The sequence below is a fragment of the Sphaerodactylus townsendi genome, linkage group LG03 (genome assembly GCF_021028975.2).
Source record: "Sphaerodactylus townsendi isolate TG3544 linkage group LG03, MPM_Stown_v2.3, whole genome shotgun sequence".
In the NCBI taxonomy this organism is placed as follows: Eukaryota; Metazoa; Chordata; class Lepidosauria; order Squamata; family Sphaerodactylidae; genus Sphaerodactylus; species Sphaerodactylus townsendi.
The window spans coordinates 16,590,765-16,608,982 of record NC_059427.1 but is presented as its reverse complement, the minus strand read 5'-3'; the positions used below and the strand labels follow the sequence as shown (position 1 = coordinate 16,608,982).

Below are 18,218 nucleotides of genomic sequence, written 5' to 3'. Positions count from 1 at the left end.
CATGCCCGTCGAACAGAACACCAGAGCATGCAGCTGTGGAGCGGAAAGATAAGACATAGCACATCTTTGGGAGCAAAAATTAATATAAGACACTGTCTTATTTTCGGAGAAACACGGTACTTATATAAACTGTAACAAAAGTCCTCTTCCCCAACACCAAGCCATTGAGTTAGCCACCAACTTTTGGGAAAGTCAGCATACTTAAGCAATGCTCTTGGCTGCCTAGACCCATAACTCTGCTGACTGGTAAACGTCCTTGCCAGTTCTATATGTGCTGAGTCATTCCAAACTCAAATGAGAAATACAGTGTGAGATCAGAAGAAAATGATATATTAGGTGTTTCAGGACATCACTAGAACTTTTTTAGAAGGCATCGTCCTTCTAATATATTAAAACAGCTCCTAGCACTCGTCTTTCTCTGGACTGCGGTTTAAATAAAAAACAGGTGGTTTTTTCCAGGTAAAGAACACAGAGGAAGTTACATGATACTGATATTAAAGGATGGTTTGTATTTGGTTGCTTTTTGATCAGTTAATGTCTGACTACACATCCCTAATGGAGGGTAGTAATAAGCAGACTGTTTTCACAATGGAGGGGAAAGCAGCAAATTTTGCAGTGAGAGTAATCCTGTGCTGGAGCGGGAACACAACTCCGCCTCTGATTGAAAATTCATGTTATTCTTCTCGTTTTTACGTTCGAACAGAGCCAAGCATAAACAGTTTATTAAAATCATTTATTTATGTTTCCACACCCAGCGCAACACAACTGCACTCTGATTGGCTGGAAGGTTCGACGGGCAGGAACAATAAGCCGCATCTGTCCCGTTTCTCCCCACCGATCCGGCTTCAAACCGTGGTCGTTTCCCCACTTACCTGCTGCTGCGCACTACTCTCCCCAAGTAGCGCAGGGTCCCCCGGCACTCCCCACTACAGGGGCGGAAACAACGCAGCCGCCCCGACACTGCCGCTGTCGCGCCCCCTCAGCGCGCGTCTTTCCTGGCACTCCTCAAAACGGCGCCTTTTGATGACCCCGCGCAGAACGCGGGGTCGTGGGGAAGCCCAAGAGCACGTCATTTCTGATGGGCGCTGGGAGTAGTGTGCAGCAAAGAATGGTCGAGGTAAGTGGGGAAACGACCCGTGATTGGGAGAAAAGGTGCACTTCAATGCAGATTCTGAAAAAACGTGGGATAAGAAGACCATGCACCAGAACCGGGATGAATCTGTGATCGGCAGGTAAACAGTGGGGAGTTCTTGCTGAAACCTTGATATTTCATGTATTACGTGATTAATTGACCGTGGGGAATCGACCAATTTCATCACACTGGGGATGCCAATTGGCCTCTCCCATTTCACTAAGGAATTTCCTCCCACAATCCAGTTAAGCAGCAGCATGGGGTGGGGTGGGAGTCTACCATTGGCACCAGGCAACTTGCAACCCTATTTGTTCCCCTTTTCAAGTGTTATACCTAAGTGTGGTAGGGATCACAACTCCAGTTTCAAAAAGTCATGGAATTTGTGGGTAGTGTCTGGGGAGGGTAGAGACTGGTGGTGGAACTCAGTAGAGGTGTGATACTGCAATCTTTGATTTCACATCTAGGTCACTGGTCAACTCTTCCAGGTCAGTTCTTCCAAATTATCTCCTTTGAGTACCCTTCCACCAAAATTCAACTTCTAAATTTAATTCTTCCACCATATATCATTTCTCTATGGCTTTTCCTAACACCTTATATCACTAAGGGCATCTATATGCATTTGCATGGTCCATCACTACAAATACTTGATCCTAAATATTCCAGCTGGTATGACTACCTGCTATCCAATTATGTCCCACTCAGTAGGAAAAACAAACCGTCAAAATTCTCTTCCAGTTCTTCTCAGTGTTACGGAGAAAAGTCCACTCTGAAGGCCATAAGAAGACGCCACGCAACAGCCATCCCCACAGAAAATTACCAGAACTTTGTTAAGAGATACTACTGACCTTCCAGAAATGAATTTTGGAAGCACCTCATTAAGCTGCTGGTTCCCTACACAGTACTCTTTTTACAGCTCTGTGGAATTCCCTGTTCCTCAGTGTGTAAATTAAAGGATTAAGCACTGGAGCCACCATGGTATAGAACAGAGACATCATCTTGCCTTGGTCACGGGAGTAGTTAGAAGGGGGCTGGAGATAACTAAAAATGCCTGAGCCATAGAAGAGAGATACCACAGTGAAGTGGGAAGCACAGGTGTTGAAAGATTTGTGCCTGCCTTCCACTGAGTGGATCCTCAGTATAGCTGTTGTGATGTAGCAATATGATATTATGATGAGGATCAAAGGGATAAGGAGGATGACCACACTAGAACCTAAGAGCTCAGCCTCATTGACGGAAGTGTCCACACAGGACAGTCTGAGCAGTGCTGGTACTTCACAGAAAAAATGATCAATTTTGTTGTGTCCACAAAACGGGAGACTCAGAGTCATTGCGGACTGCACTAGTGAGTTGCCGAAGCCGCTCACCCAGGAGACAGCAGCCATTTTAAAACATATGGAATGGCTCATGATGATGGTGTAGCGCAGAGGCTGGCAGACCGCTGCATAGCGGTCATAAGCCATGGCGGCCAAAAGAACACACTCTGTTGAGCCCAGACCAAGAGAGACGTACAACTGGACTGCACAGGCAGCTGTAAGGGTGGAGGTTGATGTGTGTTCCCACTCCACCATCCTGGCCTTGGCACATTCCTCAATCTGGGCTGTGCGCCCAGGATGGTTACTGCCTTTGCATTGCTACGCTTATCATGTATGATTTCAGCTTGTGTCTTTGAAGCTTGTTTTTGCTCTATTGTGGGAACTGTGCTTGGGAGTTCAGGGAGGGGGCCGCCGTGTCCATAAAAGCGACACGCTAAGTCTGGGAAGGTCAGAATCCGCATTGCGTGTATTGTGATCATCGAAGTTTATGAAATAAACGAACTGAACTCAGTTGCTTTGTTTCGAGTCCTTTTGAGGTTCCTTACAGCGGCATAGCTGATGGTCTTCCTTTTTGTCCAGAAATTCACCAGCATCTGGGGACCAAGACTGGTTGTGCTACAGAGGTCAAGAAAGGAGAGGTTGTTGAGGAAGAAATACATGGGGGTTTTGAGACGGGCATCCAGGCATGACATTATAATGATGACTGTGTTTCCAAGCAAGGTCATTACATAGCAGATCAGGACAACTGCAAAGAGCAACAGCTCCAAGTGAGGGTGATCAGCCATTCCCAATAAGATGAATGCTCCTGGGTAGCTTTGGTTATGAAGTTTCCATGATACATCATTGTTCATCCTCTGTAAAAGTAAGGGATAATGAATTGGGAACAGAATGACTATGGAAGAAAAGCTAGTTTGAACAATTGACACCAAAGCAATAGTTTGGGTTAATTGAGACAGTGAATTTTTTATGTTCAACTCTCATTTATGAAGTGTGATTTCAGTCTAGGCCTGTTAAATTGAGGTCTATGTTCCACCAAGTGCACAGGTACTATAAATAATATACATAGTATACATAGTATTCATAAATTTTGTCTATGTTTTAGATAGGGAATTAAGGATGCTCTGAGACCTCTTGGCTGGGCTGACATTCTGTTTGCCAGTGGAAAACCAGAGATGATTTGTCAATGGAATGTTCATCTGCTCATTGACCACTGATGGCTTTTCATTGGGTTTCTTCAGTGCATTATAATATTATTGCACAATAGTGAAATGGTTCTTCATGATAAATAGCCAATCAAAACTCCTGCTGGTAGCCCGGCAGGTGATTCATGCAGGGAAAATTAGACCTCAGTGTAGATGCAGCCTTAGATCATTTAATCAGCCCCAAATTAGTTGAAGCAGTCATAATGAATGTTGTACTTAAAAACATCCTAACCTTTTGTGTTAACTACTTCAGTAACAGCTAACAACTTGTTTGCACTGGAAGGCTTCACACATGCAGTTTTTCTTTATAAAAAAGGCAAAGCTGTTCAGCAGGCATTCTGAGCTTTTATGGTGAACCATTGTCTGCCAATGAATACAAGGCTCATTCCGCACATGCAGAATAATGCACTTTGAAACTGCTTTCAGTGCTCTTTGAAGCTGTGCAGAATGGCAAAATCCACTTGCAAACAGTTGTGAAAGCGGTTTGAAAACACATTATTTTGCGCGTGCGGAAGGGGCCCAAGTAAACATTTGCCCTGTATCTAGCAAGAACAACCCAATGGAGAACAGCACAAAGTGCAAGCACAGGCCACTATACTTGTATACCGTATATACTCATGTATAAGTCGAATTTTTCAGCACATTTTAAATGCTGAAAAAGCTCCCCTCGACTTATATGCAGGTCATTAAATTTTTGTGTGTGTTTTTACTTTGCCGACCAGCAGGGGGCGCAGTTTTTATGCTAGCGGCACCAAAATTTCAGGGTACCCTCAGAAGACTCTCCTGATGATACCAGCCAAGTTTGTTAAACTTTGGTTCAGGGGGTCCAAAGTTATGGACCCCCAAAGGAGTTGCCCCCATTCCCCATTGTTTTCAATGGGAGCTATTAGTAGATGGGGCTACCCTTTTGAGGGTCCATAACTTTGGACCCTCTAGATTTAACTTCACATTAGAAACCTGGCTGGTCTCATCAGGAGAGTCTCTCATGATACCAGCCAGCTGTGGTTTGGTGAAGTTTGGGTCCAGGGATTATCCAAAGTTATTGGACCCCCAAAGGGGATGCCCCCATCCCCCATTGTTTACAAATGGGAAGCTTAATGAGGTAGATTTTCCATTTCTGATAATATCCCTCCTTAAAATCTAAGTTGGGTTACATTTGGACATACAGATGATGATGAGGAATCCAGTTTTGAAGGATTTTAACTCTTGTGTTTTAGCTTGGTTGCTGGTTGAGCTAAGGTTTTTGTACTTTTAAAGTTAGTGTTGATACCATATTGTTCTTGTTGACCCTCTTTTCCACTTACAGAGCCAGTTTACTGTTTTTCTTTGAAATATATATACAAAAACATTTAACCTACTGATGCCTCAATTGATGTAATTTTATTGGCATCTATTTTTATTTTTGAAATTTACCAGCAGCTGCTGCATTTCCCACCCTCGAGCTTTCTATATGCTTGAGTCAATAAGCCTTTTCTCCCTAGTTTTTGTGGTTAGAATTAGGTGCCTTTCGACTGAGTATATGCGGGTCAATTTCATATAGTTGGAATGAAAGTATATCACGGTGTGTTGGAACAAAAGTCCTCCTCCCCAAGCCAGTGACTTAGCCACCAACTTTTGGAAAGTCAGCATACTGAAGCAATTCTCTTACCTTCCAAGACCTACAACTCTGCTGACAGGTAAACCTCCCTGTCAGTTCTATACCTGCTGAGTCACTCCAATCTGCAAATGAGAAATACAGCATGAGATCAGAAGAAAATGACATATTAGTTGTTTTGGAACACCCCCAGCACTTCCTTAAAAGGCATAATCCTTCTAATATATTAAAATTGCTCCCAGCAGTTGTGGTATATCTCTTCTTTTTCTGGACTATATTTGATATAATGGACAGGGGTTTTTTCAGGTAAAGAACACAAAGGAAGTTACATGATACTGATATTTAAGGATGCTTTATATTTGGTTGCTTTTTGATCAGTTAATGTTTGACTTCACATCCCTAATGGAGGGTAGGAATAAGCAGACTGTTTTCACAATGGAAGGGAAAGCAGCAAATTTTGCAGTGGGATTAATCCTTCTTGCTTCATACCAAAGGGGCCACCAATGAAATAACTTTGTTGATGGTTACAGTAACCTAAACGGGATTGCTTGGATTTTACAAACTCTGAAATGCTCCCAAAGGATCTCTTTTTAACTGCCCACCAAATCCACAAAGAGGCAAAATGATACAGTCTAGTGAAAAAAAATCTTGATGTATGCTGATGAGTGCCAGAGCAATGTAGTCAGGGTAAACCTAGGATTTAGTAGACCCAGATTCAAATGTCTACCATAATTAGGCATGAGAGAGAGAGAGAGAGAGAGAGAGAGAGAGAGAGAGAGCCTCTCACAAACACAAGCGCCTGTCAACTGCCTTTGCCCTGAGGGAATTTTTTTCCTTCAAAATTTCTGACAGAACAGTTGACTGAGCAATTTTCTATTGTCAGAACAAAAATTTTAATAACTTGGAGAGAATGTTTAAAATTACATATTTCTGTTTCAGTTTTCACACACACACACATATGTATATGTGTGTGTATATATATATATGTAAATATATATTTATTTATGTATGTATATATTTATATATGTAAATATATATAAATTTTGATGGCTTCTTTTATATATGTGTGTTATATTATATATTATTGCACAATATATTATATTATATTATTGCACAATATATTATATTATTGCACAAATTCTATGGAGGTCTAAATTAACCATTTGATCTCTGAACATTCCATTGACTGTATAAGCCTAAGTGATTGTAAACGTTACACCTACTGTGACAGGTAAGCTTTCTGGGTGACCTTGGGCCAATCACTGGTCACATGTCAGATAAAGCTGTTGTCATGTGGATAAAATGAAGGACAAGAGAACTAATCAGAGCTGGCAAGGGCTGGTCAGGTGACCCTAAGTTGCCAGTGGACCTGTAGTCTGAATCCCCAGCCTACCCAGCAGTGGAGGACCAGAGAAGGCGGGAATGTGAAAGCAGTGGGAAGGGGATTAATAACCCTCCCCCCCCCCATTCTGGCTCTCTTTTGCAAGATTCTTAACAAATATTTAAAAATTGTGAGAGATTCCAAACATCTAGAGAAATGAGCTCAAGATTCACTAAACTTTACACTGGAACAAATTTTTGCTCATTTATTAAGTGATCTTGGACTCCAGTTTAAACTGCAAAATTCAGAAAGAAAACAAGCAAAAACACTTTTGTAGTCATACAAATGCTACTTCACACAGTCTGAAAAATGCCTTTCAGGTGCTAGATTGCTGCTGTCTCCATCCTTTCACTTATTCTAGAGCAGTGGTTCTCAACCTTCCTAATGCCACGACCCTTTAATACAGTTCCCCATGTTGTGGTGACCCCCACCCCTAACATTTATCCATTTTACAGATGGAGAACACTGATGCAGAGAGTCTTAGGCGACCCCTGTGAAAGGGTCGTTCGACCCCCAAAGGGATCCTGACCCCCAGGTTGAGAACCACTGTTCTAGAGTTTAGAGCCCCTTCTTTTTCTCTGGTTGCTCCCATCCCAAACTCAAAAGTGATGTAGTGGTTAAGAATGGGGGACTCTACTCTTGAGAACTGGTTTTGTTTCCCCACTCCTTCACATGTAGGCTGATGGGTGATTTTGGGCTAGTTCTCTCAGAATTCTCTCAACCCCACCTACCTCACAAGGTGTCTGTTGTGGGGAAGCGAAGGTGACTCCAAGCTGTTTGGAGATTCCTGAAAAGTAGAGGAAAGTGGAGTATAAAAATCAATTCTTCTTCTGGTTTTCATTGAAGCCGGCAGTTTTTCTTCCTCCAGATCTCCTCTTATGTGCTGTTGAAAGGCATCTCTGATACATCCATGCCCGGAGGAGTCACAGAGAGGTCCAGGGATGCACTTTTTATTCTGCTGCTTGTGATAAGGGAAGATCTGGCAAGTGAAATTTTAAGTGGAACTGCGAGTAGAAGAACATAGGGAAGCAGAGATATTTTCTAGAAGGTGGAAGATAAAGAGTAAGGTTCCAGTCACGAGATGGGGAAAGAAATAGACTGGAAGAAAGAGAATGAGAAAGACAGAAGGATGATCAGAATATGGGGGAAAGGAAGGCTGACTAGAGAACACAATTGTGAAGACAATGATTATGCTACAGAGAATAGGAGTGAATCTGATTTGCAGCAGAGCCCTAGCTGAGCATGAGCATGCACAGGAGAATAGCTTCAGTTTCAAAAAAACAACATGAAGTAAAAGTCTAGGCTTTTCATGTTGGTATTCTACAAGGAAAGGACTATAATACATAGAGAGCTCTAATCAAAAGGGATAGCAAGTGGGAACAGGATAGGCGGTAGGAAACAGAGAAGACAGAAAGAGTCAAACTTCCGGAGCTTATCACATTGAAGAAGTAGGGAAACTGCATCCTGCAATGATACCCCCCAGACTGCTGAACATTTCAACCTTGCCGCATAACTCCATAGAGAGCTTAGTGGAGGGCAGAGGGACAAGAATAGCAGTTTTCATGACAATAAGTCTTGGATGAAGAGGGGGCTGTTCCTTTCCAGGTGTTTTTGAATGCTGCAAGGAAATTGTCTAGAAAACTGGCATGGAGCCCCAAGGAACCAGAACTGAGACAGTGTCAGTAGGGGCCAACTACACACTGCACTGTGGGACCTGTAACAAGCTCCCAAGGCCCCCCTTTCTTTACAAAGTCAGAAGAGGGTGATTTGCAGGAATAATTATCATCAAAGGAGTGAGAAGGGACTTAACCCTTTCAAGGAAAAATAAGGAGGGCTGCAACAGTTTTCCAAGCAGCAGCAACCCAAAATATTGTTACCTCTTACATATTTTCAGCACAGCGAATTCTTTGTTTGTAAAGCGTTTTTGCAGAGGCAAAATAAGTTTTCATGTAGGACAGCCCTCAGGTTGCAGAAAGTTCCTCCAGCCTTGGGAAGTCTCTGCTAACTGAAGTGGCTTTTCCACTGTAGCAGTCTCTAACCACAATACTATTTGTCCTTCTCTTCCTTATGCTCACCCAGATACTTTCAAGTGTGCTGTTACCCAGCTTCTCCAGTATTTCCTTACAAGTAAATCCTCTCCTCACAGACAGCACCATTCTGCCACTTATTCAACCCTTTCATTTTTTTCTTGAGCAACTCATAACCATCCACAGCCAAATTCCACTCATGGGAATTGTCCGATGAAGTCTCTGCAATGCCTACTAAATCATATCCCTCTAAACACCTTAGAAGCTTAACCTTCTCCTTATTTCTTTAGTTTTGAGCATTGGCACATAGACACCTAAAGCGCTGCATGTTCAGCTCCATTTGACCCCACCCTCCAGCTGGGACTCTGCTGTTTGCTGTCCTTCATTGAAATCCCCATGTTAAGTCACCTCCATCCCTTCAGGGTTTCAATTTAATGCCCTCGAATCTCTCCAGGTTTCTGCCAAACACATTCTTCCCTGACCTTGACAGGTGAAGACCAGTGTGTGTTAGTAAGCCGACTTCCAGATAAACTAGCTCATGGTCCCTAGGTCCATGTTGTAGTTCCCAGAGGCTCATTAGGGAAGTCAATCACTACGTTGTCTCTTTGACCAATCCCCCTGCCCCTTTGCAGAGCCTCATGGCTTCTGTTAATGAAATCCAGCCCTTCTTTGATCTCATGACGGCTGGTGATCCTTTCCTCCAAGGTTGAAACCTTGTATTCTAAGAGCCCTAAAGCAATCAGGCTGGCCTCTACAAGGGCCAGGGCGTTCACAGCCCTGGCCCTCACCTGGTGGAACAGGCTCCCGAGGGAGATCAGGGCCCTGCGGGACTTGCAGAGTTTCTGCAGGGCATTATGACTGACCTGTTCCACCAGGCATTTGGCCAGCCTGGTTAGGATCATCGCTGTTGTTACATCTGGCCTCTCATGGGTGCAAGGGTGGGGAGGGGGTGGGATGATGCCATCTGCTTTTAAATGGTTCCTGTTTTATTTTATGCTGTTTTTTATCTGATGGTTGTTGGTTTTATTATATGGATGTTGGTTTATTATATGGTTGTTCACCGCCCTGGGCCCTCCGGGGAGGGCGGTCTATAAGTTCGTTCGTTCAATCAATCAATCAATCAATCAATCAATCAATCAATCAATCAATCAATCTTTACGGTTTGGATAAGTGAAGTCCATCTTGTCTTCAGGGAGGAAAACAAACATGGCACATTTCTTGCAGGTGACTGCAACCATACAGTTTTAGGTGAAGGCTAGACAATTGCCTAATGTGATGTTGTCTCTTCTGTGTTGTACCAGAAGCAATTTTATTACTCTGGAGGCGCCAATCAGCCTCTCCCATTTCAGTGGGGAATTCCCTCCCACAATACATTGGAGCAGCAGCTGGCAATGAGGGGAGTGGGTTTGTAGCCTGCCATTAGCACCAGACAACTTGCACCCCTGTGTGTTCCCCTATCAAGCATTATACCTAAGTATGGTAGGATTCTCAACTCCAGCTTCAAAAAATCATGGAATCTGGGGGCAATGCCGGGAGGGGGAGGGGGCAGAGACTGGGGGTGGAGCTCAGTAGAGGTGTGATACTGCAATCTGTGATTTCACATCCAGGTCACTGGTCAACTCTCCCAGGTTGGCTCTTCCAAATTCTCCCCTTTGAGGACACTTCCACCAAAATTCAACTTCTAAATTTAGATTTCCCACCACATATCACTTCTCTCTGCTTTTTCCTAACATCTTGTATCACTAAGGGCATCTATATGCATATGCATGGTATATCACTACAATCATTTGCTCCTAAATATTCCAGCTGGTATGACTACCTGCTATCCAATTATGTCCCACTCAGTAGGAAAAAAACCCTGTCAAAATTCTCTTCCACTTCTTCTCAGTGTTTAGGAGAAAAGTCCACTCTGAAGGCCATAAGAAGATGCCAGGTAATAGCTATCCCGACAGAAAACAACCAAAACTACCACCAATGAAGGTGGGTTTTCAGCTAACACAGAACGATATTGAGGCATGGGATAGATGTATCAAATTGTTCTACCTTCTTGCAATTCTCTTTGTGTCAGCTGACATTTCTTTCTGTACTTACCATATTGTACATTAACTTTTGCCTTACCAAACTTTGTGTCCCCCTGCATTTGAGTCTTCTTCTACAGCTTCAGTCCTTGTGTGTTGTAGCTATGTTGGACTTCTACACTTCAGTATATTTGGACCTTTTCTAATCTCTGTTAGACGTTAGATTAGAACTTTTGTTACAGTTCTTTTAAGTAATCTCTCAACATTCTCCTGATTGCTTGTGTTAATTTATCTCAGAACTTGATGCTGTTGGAGAATATTGTATATTCTTGGCAAACACCACAATTTCTGGGTTCACCAAGCCGCATGTTGCTAGCTATCATCTGTTTTGACTGGACACAGAGGTGTTCCTCCCATTGGGCAAAGTGGGCAGCTGCCCAGGGCGCCACCTTGTGGTGGGCGACAAAATTGCAGGTTCGTTTGTGGGGGATTTTGTATTTTCAGTGTATTTTCAGTTTTTGGCCTGCAGGGAGCGCAGGTTTTAGGCTAGCAGCACCAAAATTTCAGGAGTTTTTTGGGAGACTCTCCTGATGATATGACCCAGGTTTGGTGAGGTTTGGTTTAGGGAGTCAAAAGTTATGGACTCCCAAAGGGGGTGCCCCATCCCCCATTGCTTCCAATGGGAGCTAATAGGAGATGGGGCTACACTTTGAGGGTCCATAACTTTGGACCCCCTAAACCAAACTTCACCAAACCTGGGTGGTATCATCAGTAGGGTCTCACGAAGATATTCTGAAATTTTGGTGCTGCTGTCTTAATAATTGCACCCCTGACAGCAGGCACCCACTAAATTTCCCCAGATTCTCTTTTTAAATCCACTCCCTTCCTGCCAATGCTTGTTTTCTTTCTTTCTTTTATTCTCTCAATGCCTAATAAAGGTTATTATTATTATTATTAAATCCACCCCCTTTGGCATGTATTTAAAGGGAGAATCTGAGGTCCCCAGTTTTAACATTGAAAGGGATGCTGTTTCAGGGTGGAGGAGAATCCACCCCCAAAATAGCATCACTTTCAATGCTGTTTAAACTGGGGACCCCAGATTCTTCCTTTAAGGTGGATTGAAAAGGAGAATCTGGACTCCCTAGTTTAAACACAATTGAAAATGATGCTGTTTGGGGGTGGATTCCAGCATCACTTGTTTAAACTAGGGAGCCCAGATTATTTCTGCTGTATGGCATGGCCCATTGCTATGTTCAGATTTGTGAGTTGGGGGATGTTCTATAATGTGATGGTGACATTGAAACGACCTGGTGGAAAAATCATTGTTTGGTCATGGTGGGGGAGGGTGGCTGCCCATGGGGGGGCATCAGACTCAGGTTTTGCCCAGGGTTCCAGTTTGCTTAGATACGCCTCTGGCTGGACAGACTCTTGACCCCCAAGGGTTTGGTTTTTGTTCCAGTCTCAGATAGAAGCCTAATCAGGCCCCTTATATATAAAAACTGGTAAGGTATGTTTGGTTCAACGGGTTACACTTACTGCAGATCTGCCCGAGTTTTATGCTACACAGTGTTTCTGGGATAAATGGGTTTCTTTATGGAAAGCTAAGCCTTCAGAACACTGTGTGTTACATAACACTGTGTGTTACAGACTTCCCTCTGTGAAACACCTCTGAAGATGCCAGCCACAGATGCAGGTGAAACATTAGGAACAAGATCTACCAGACCACGGCCACACAGCCTGGAAAACCAACAACAACCAGTTGAATCTGGCCGTGAAAGCCTTCAACAATACATTAACCTGTATAGGTTTGGCAAAGGAATCCAAGCCAGGAAAAATATCAGCAGGGGATATGCCTTCCCTCACCCCCACAGTGCCATCATCCCAGCTGAAGTGTCTGACCACAGTGTCAAGACCCCTCAAAATGCACATGGTATCTGATCACAGTCATCCTACTATGTTATTTAGACTATCCTTATTTTCTTATTATTCTGGGTTCCACAACTGGTCTCTGGGGAACTTGTTTTCAACTTCCTGGCACTGTTGGAGACATGACAATGAACAAGTCCTTTCTATCGCACTCATGAAAGGACCTATTCGCCAGCCGCAAAGTCCTCTGGAGGGATGTGGTCAGCTTTCCTGGAGATCTTGCTACACATGTGTAAACATAGCCTGTGAGACTATCCAGGGCAATAATAGCTAAGATGCAAGGCTGAAATCAGAAGGTAGAGGCAGAAAAAGCGATGACCTCCTTATTCATAAATTTTGAAGTTACTCATTGTGTAGCAGTTCTTACTCATATTCTGCTGTACTGCATCTCTCATGCTCTTCTTCTCCCTAACCCCAACTCTGGTTCTCATTTATGATTTTTTGGTATCTATTTTTGTCTTTCTCTTTATGATATATTTGTGTTAAGCCTAGCTGACTCAGCTCACTTCAACTTTTTCTGAATCTAAGGGTACAGTCGTATGCTTGGATAAAATTAAATTTGTTGCCAAGTAAACATGTCTAAGGTTGAGCTGCACACTAGATTCACTCCTGTTTCTCTAACATTTTCATATCCCACGGTGTTCATTAGTCAGCCTTCCTTTCCCACTTTCTCTACTCCTCTTCCTTCTCCCTCTATCTTTCCTTCTCTCATAATCTTTTTCTTATCTGTCTGCTTGTCTTCATTTGGCTCTTGTTTTTTGTGTGTTTTCCTCCTTCCAGAAATCATTTCTTGCTGCCAATCACAATTTTATCCAAATCTCCTCACTATTTCTCTCACCAAGTATGCAGAAGACTACAGGGGTCCATCCAGAGGCGAACCTGAGATAAGCCCCCTGCTCTCTGAAGGAAGACTCAGGTCTCCTACAAGCAAGAGGATAACCAGTGTACCCATGACCCCTGTTCCTCCCTGGCACAAAGGCATGGAATTTAGTTACTCTTCATTAGCACATGGAAAAGGATCTGGAGGAAACAAGAGAACCAGCTTCCAAACAAGCTAGAGGTGAGGATGGGGAGCGGATCATCCAAAGAAGGCAGAAAAATGGCTAGAATCTGTAGATGTTCTAGACTAAAACAAGGAGTAATGGGTTCAAGGTACAGAAAAAGAGATTCCACATAAACATTAGGAAGAACTTCCTGATGGTAAAGGCTGTTTGATAGTGGAGTACACTACCTCAGAGTATGGTGGAGTCTCCTTCTTTGGAGGGTTTTAAACAGAGGCTGGATGGCTTTGATGGTGTATTCTTGCATGGCAGGGGGTTGGTTGGACTCGGTGGCCCTTATGGTCTTTTCCAACTCTATGATTCTATACGTGAAATGAGTAAGAAAGCCATGATGTAATGTTCAGGGTATATTTTGCAAACCAAAGTGCCTTGATAATGACAGAGATGAGACTGAATAGCTAATTTTATTTCTTTGTCAGCTTTCCAGTTCTCATAATGTTGGTTTTGGAGCCACATTTTGGGGTAGGGCAGGGGGAGAGACTTGTATCAAAGAAGCTTCTTTGATTAATCCCCTTCTGACGCTGTGTGTGTGTGTGGGTGGGTGGGTGTGAAAATATATTTTTAAGGTTTCTGTTATGTGCATTTGCACATAATATATAGTTAGGACACTGGGAATGCTTCTTTTTTCTAAACCGTGTTTTTTCTAAATTTTGGGTTTGTATCTGCAAAGATGTTTTTAAGGTTTCTGTTATGTGTATTTGAACGTAATATACAGTTACGACATTGGGAATGTTTCTTTTTTTCTAAACTAAGAAAACAGGTAAAACTCTTCCAGCTTTCCCTTGTAGGGAAAGTCATTATAGATGCTAATTAGATTTACTGAGCTGGGGAAATAGGGTTACTCCAGTTACCCTAATTGTGAATCTCTGTACTCTTCTTTCTCAAACTGAAATTTTGCATAATGACTTCTTAAATTGCCCTTCACACATCTCATGGCTCTTTGGCTCTACTTTTATAAAGAACTATTTTTCTTCTTAAGATAAGTATTATCTCACGTTCATTATTACATCATCATCAATAATAGCTGTTTTATTATCTATTGTTTATTAAATTATTAGATTCTTGTATATAATATCATATGGGTAATTTCTGTTTTCTTTATCTTCAAATGGAATTATTATAACTTTGGCTCTTTTCTTTATTGTTTAAATTCATAGGGGGGAAAAATTTGAATGCCAAAAGGCACACACAGTTTTTTTTGCAGGGAATAAATATTAATAATGGTATTAATAATAGTAGGCAGGAATTCATTGTATCAATTACATTTAAGGAATTGGATATAGATTAATATTTTCACGGATTTAAAGTCTTCAGTCCATGGAACACAATTTTTCTGCTTCTGTGGATGGAAGTTTTTGCAACCTTGAAACATTAGCATGGATCCAACCCATTTAGAGCAATTGTCTTCTTTTAAATTCCACTCATGAATCATGGTGGTAGGTGTATCCTGTTGTATTGCAATGAATTAGCAGAGTAAATCCTCGGGCAGAGATGCAAGTGAATTGTTTTCTAGAACTTTACTAAATAACAAAATAAATTTACACTAAATATAGGAACAGCAAACTCTATCAATGCAAGTGCTCAGTCTGTGCGTCTGTGCAGTCTATCTGTGTCTATGTGTCTGCCTCTCCTCTCTTGCTGAAAGAAGAAAGGAGATGAGATTTCCAGAAGCTCATGTGATTCCAGGCATGTAAGCAGTTAACTCTTGCTTTACTGAATGAAGCAGGCTCTTGCAAAATCCTATCTTCAAAAAACCCCTCTCTTAATCTAAATTAATTGGACTCCACACATCAATATTAAACCATTCTAGAACTGATGATGCCATTATTTCTGGGTTTGACTATTAATAATCAACATAAAAAAGTAGCTAGTTTAGTTTTCCTAAAAGGGAGGATAATCCCTGGTACCTTTGAAAATGTAAAAAGTGATATTTTTTTTCTAATTCTGTAGAACAGTTATGGTTCAAGTCAGACTGGAACTAGTCAAGTTTTGACTTCAGAACTTTATTAGCTAGACCATGAACCTGGATTCTGGTAACATGCTAAGTTTCAGTTTGGTTATGAGAATATCCTGCATGTCCCAGTAATTTGACCAATCTGTTTCTGTTATCAACTGTTCACACTGGCCTATATTTTCTTGTCCAGTATTCATTATAGTTCCTGCCTTTTATAGATGGAGTACAGTGATGCCTTGTGGGACCACCTTAACCACAGCTACCAAGCAGAATTCATCTTGCTGGGAATGGCTGAACATCCACGCCTGGAGATGTTGCTTTTTGCAGTCATATTGATCTGCTACACAATGACCCTCCTAGGCAACACGACCATCATTGTGTTGTCTTGCCTAGACCCCAGCCTCCACACCCCAATGTATTTTTTCCTCAGCAACCTCTCCTTCCTTGACCTCTGTTTCACAACCAGTCTTGGACCCCAGATGTTGGTGAATTTTTGGAGAACAAAGAAGACTGTCACCTATGCTGCATGTATGGGACAGCTGTACATCTCTCTTGCGTTGGGCTCTACAGAATGTATTTTGTTAGCAGTCATGGCTTATGATCGTTATGCTGCTGTCTGCCAACCTCTGCGCTACACTGCCATTATGAGACAATCCCTATGTTTCAAAATGGCTGCTGTTTCCTGGGCAAGCGGATTTGGTAACTCATTGGTGCAGTCAGTGTTGACTCTTGAACTTCCATTGTGTGGACAAAACCAGGTGGATCATTTTTTCTGTGAAATACCAGCTTTTCTCAAACTGGCCTGTGTTGATACTTCAGTGAATGAAGCTGTGCTGTTTTCTGCTGTTGTAGTCTTCCTTCTAGCTCCACTGAGCCTCATCATAGTATCTTATGGTTACATTACAGTTGCAGTGGTGAGAATCCACACTGTTGAAAGCAGCCGCAAGGCTTTCAATACCTGTGCCTCCCATCTCACTGTGGTTTCACTCTTCTATGGAACAGCCATTTTCAATTATTCCCTATCTAATGGCTCCCGTGACCAAGCCAAGATAATATCCTTGTTCTATACATATGTAACTACTATGCTTAACCCATTAATCTATACACTGAGGAACAAAGAGGTGCTCAAAGCTCTAAGAAAAAAAATTAACAGGAATGCAACAATTTAGACAAATGTCACCCCCACTGTACCATTATGTCACCTCGCCCCCAAATTCTTTCAGAGGCTGTACCAAACTCTATGCTGGGGATAATTAGGAAAGGAATTGATAATAAAACTGCAAATATTGTCACGCCCTTATATAAAGCAGTGATGTGACCGCACTTGGAGTACTGTGTTCAGTTCTGGTCGACACATCTCAAAAAGGATATCGAAGAAATAGAAAAAGTGCAGAGAAGGGTAACGAGGATGATTGAGGGAATGGAGCACCTTCCCTATGAGGAGAGGCTGCAGCATTTAGGACTCTTTAGTTTGGAGAGGAGACGTCTGAGGGGGGATTTGACTGAAGTCCATAAAATTATGCATGGGGTAGAAAATGTTGACAGAGAGAAATTTTTATCTCTTTCTGACGATACTAGAACCAGGGGGCATCCATTGAAAATGCTGGGGGGAAGAATTAGGACTAATAAAAGGAAACATTTTTTCACACAACGTGTGATTGGTGTTTGGAATATGCTGCCACAGGAGGTGGTGATGGCCACTAACCTGGATAGCTTTAAAAAGGGCTTGGACAGATTTATGGAGGAGAAGTCGATCTATGGCTACCAATCTTGATCTGAGATTGCAAATGCCTTAACAGACCAGGTGCTCAGGAGCAACAGCCGCAGAAGGCCATTGCTTTCACATCCTGCATGTGAGATCCCAAAGGCACCTGGTGGGCCACTGCGAGTAGCAGAGAGCTGAACTAGATGGACTCTGGTCTGATCCAGCTGGTTTGTTCTTATGTTCTTATTCTTATTATCTTTCAATTAAAAACCTTGTCAGTTATCACATCTATAACTTTTTTTGGTGCACAAATTATTTTACTGTTCATTTCACATTGCTTGGATGGTTCATTGGTTGGATGGTTCATTTCACAAGCTTGGGTGTGTGTTTAGATTATATATAAGGAAGGTAGGGGAAATAGGTATGATCTATTCTCTTTCTTTCTTTATGAAGTGTACTTTCATTATTAACTTAGATATTTTATATTTCAAATAATGGAATTACAGAGACATTCTCAGGCTCTAAGGAAGTATTTGTCTTCCCCGGGGTGGGGTGGGGGGAATAATGTATGTAAAGGGAGTTGAGCAAAATTTGAACTAATTTGAACTAATTGGAGTATAGAAATCTAGTTAAATGTAATTCTCTGAGAACGTAAAATTTGTATCCAAGCAGGGGTGTTATTAAGGGGTTAGCCAAGCTATGTTGTGCCTGACCATTAGACTGCATAAGTAGGTCCGGAGGAGAAGTCTATCAGAAGAAGAAGGAAACTTACCTGTTAAGATTTGTACTGTAACTTTTTATATTTTGTAATTTTTCATGAATTATTATTGAAACTATGTAATGTGATTTTTTAAAACTGAGAGTTTGATTAAAATTGTTTAAGATCTCCACTGGTTCCAAATTTG

The 18,218-nt window shown here is 42.0% G+C and overlaps 2 protein-coding genes across 2 annotated transcripts; one reads left to right on the top strand and one right to left on the bottom strand.

Annotated features, from left to right (window-relative positions):
- Window positions 1–2,007: 2,007 nt before the first annotated feature.
- On the bottom strand, window positions 2,008–3,296 carry LOC125427709 (olfactory receptor 2G3-like). Its single transcript, XM_048487260.1, has 2 exons — window positions 2,999–3,296; window positions 2,008–2,663 (listed from the first exon to the last, which is right to left on the bottom strand). Exons 1-2 carry the CDS (start codon window positions 3,294–3,296, stop codon window positions 2,008–2,010), a joined length of 954 nt encoding a protein of 317 aa, XP_048343217.1.
- A 3,781-nt stretch (window positions 3,297–7,077) lies between these two features.
- Window positions 7,078–16,777, top strand: LOC125430186 (olfactory receptor 2G3-like). Its single transcript, XM_048492012.1, has 2 exons — window positions 7,078–7,099; window positions 15,876–16,777. The coding sequence occupies exons 1-2, from the start codon at window positions 7,078–7,080 to the stop codon at window positions 16,775–16,777; spliced, it is 924 nt and encodes a 307-aa protein (XP_048347969.1).
- The last annotated feature ends 1,441 nt before the right edge of the window (window positions 16,778–18,218 follow it).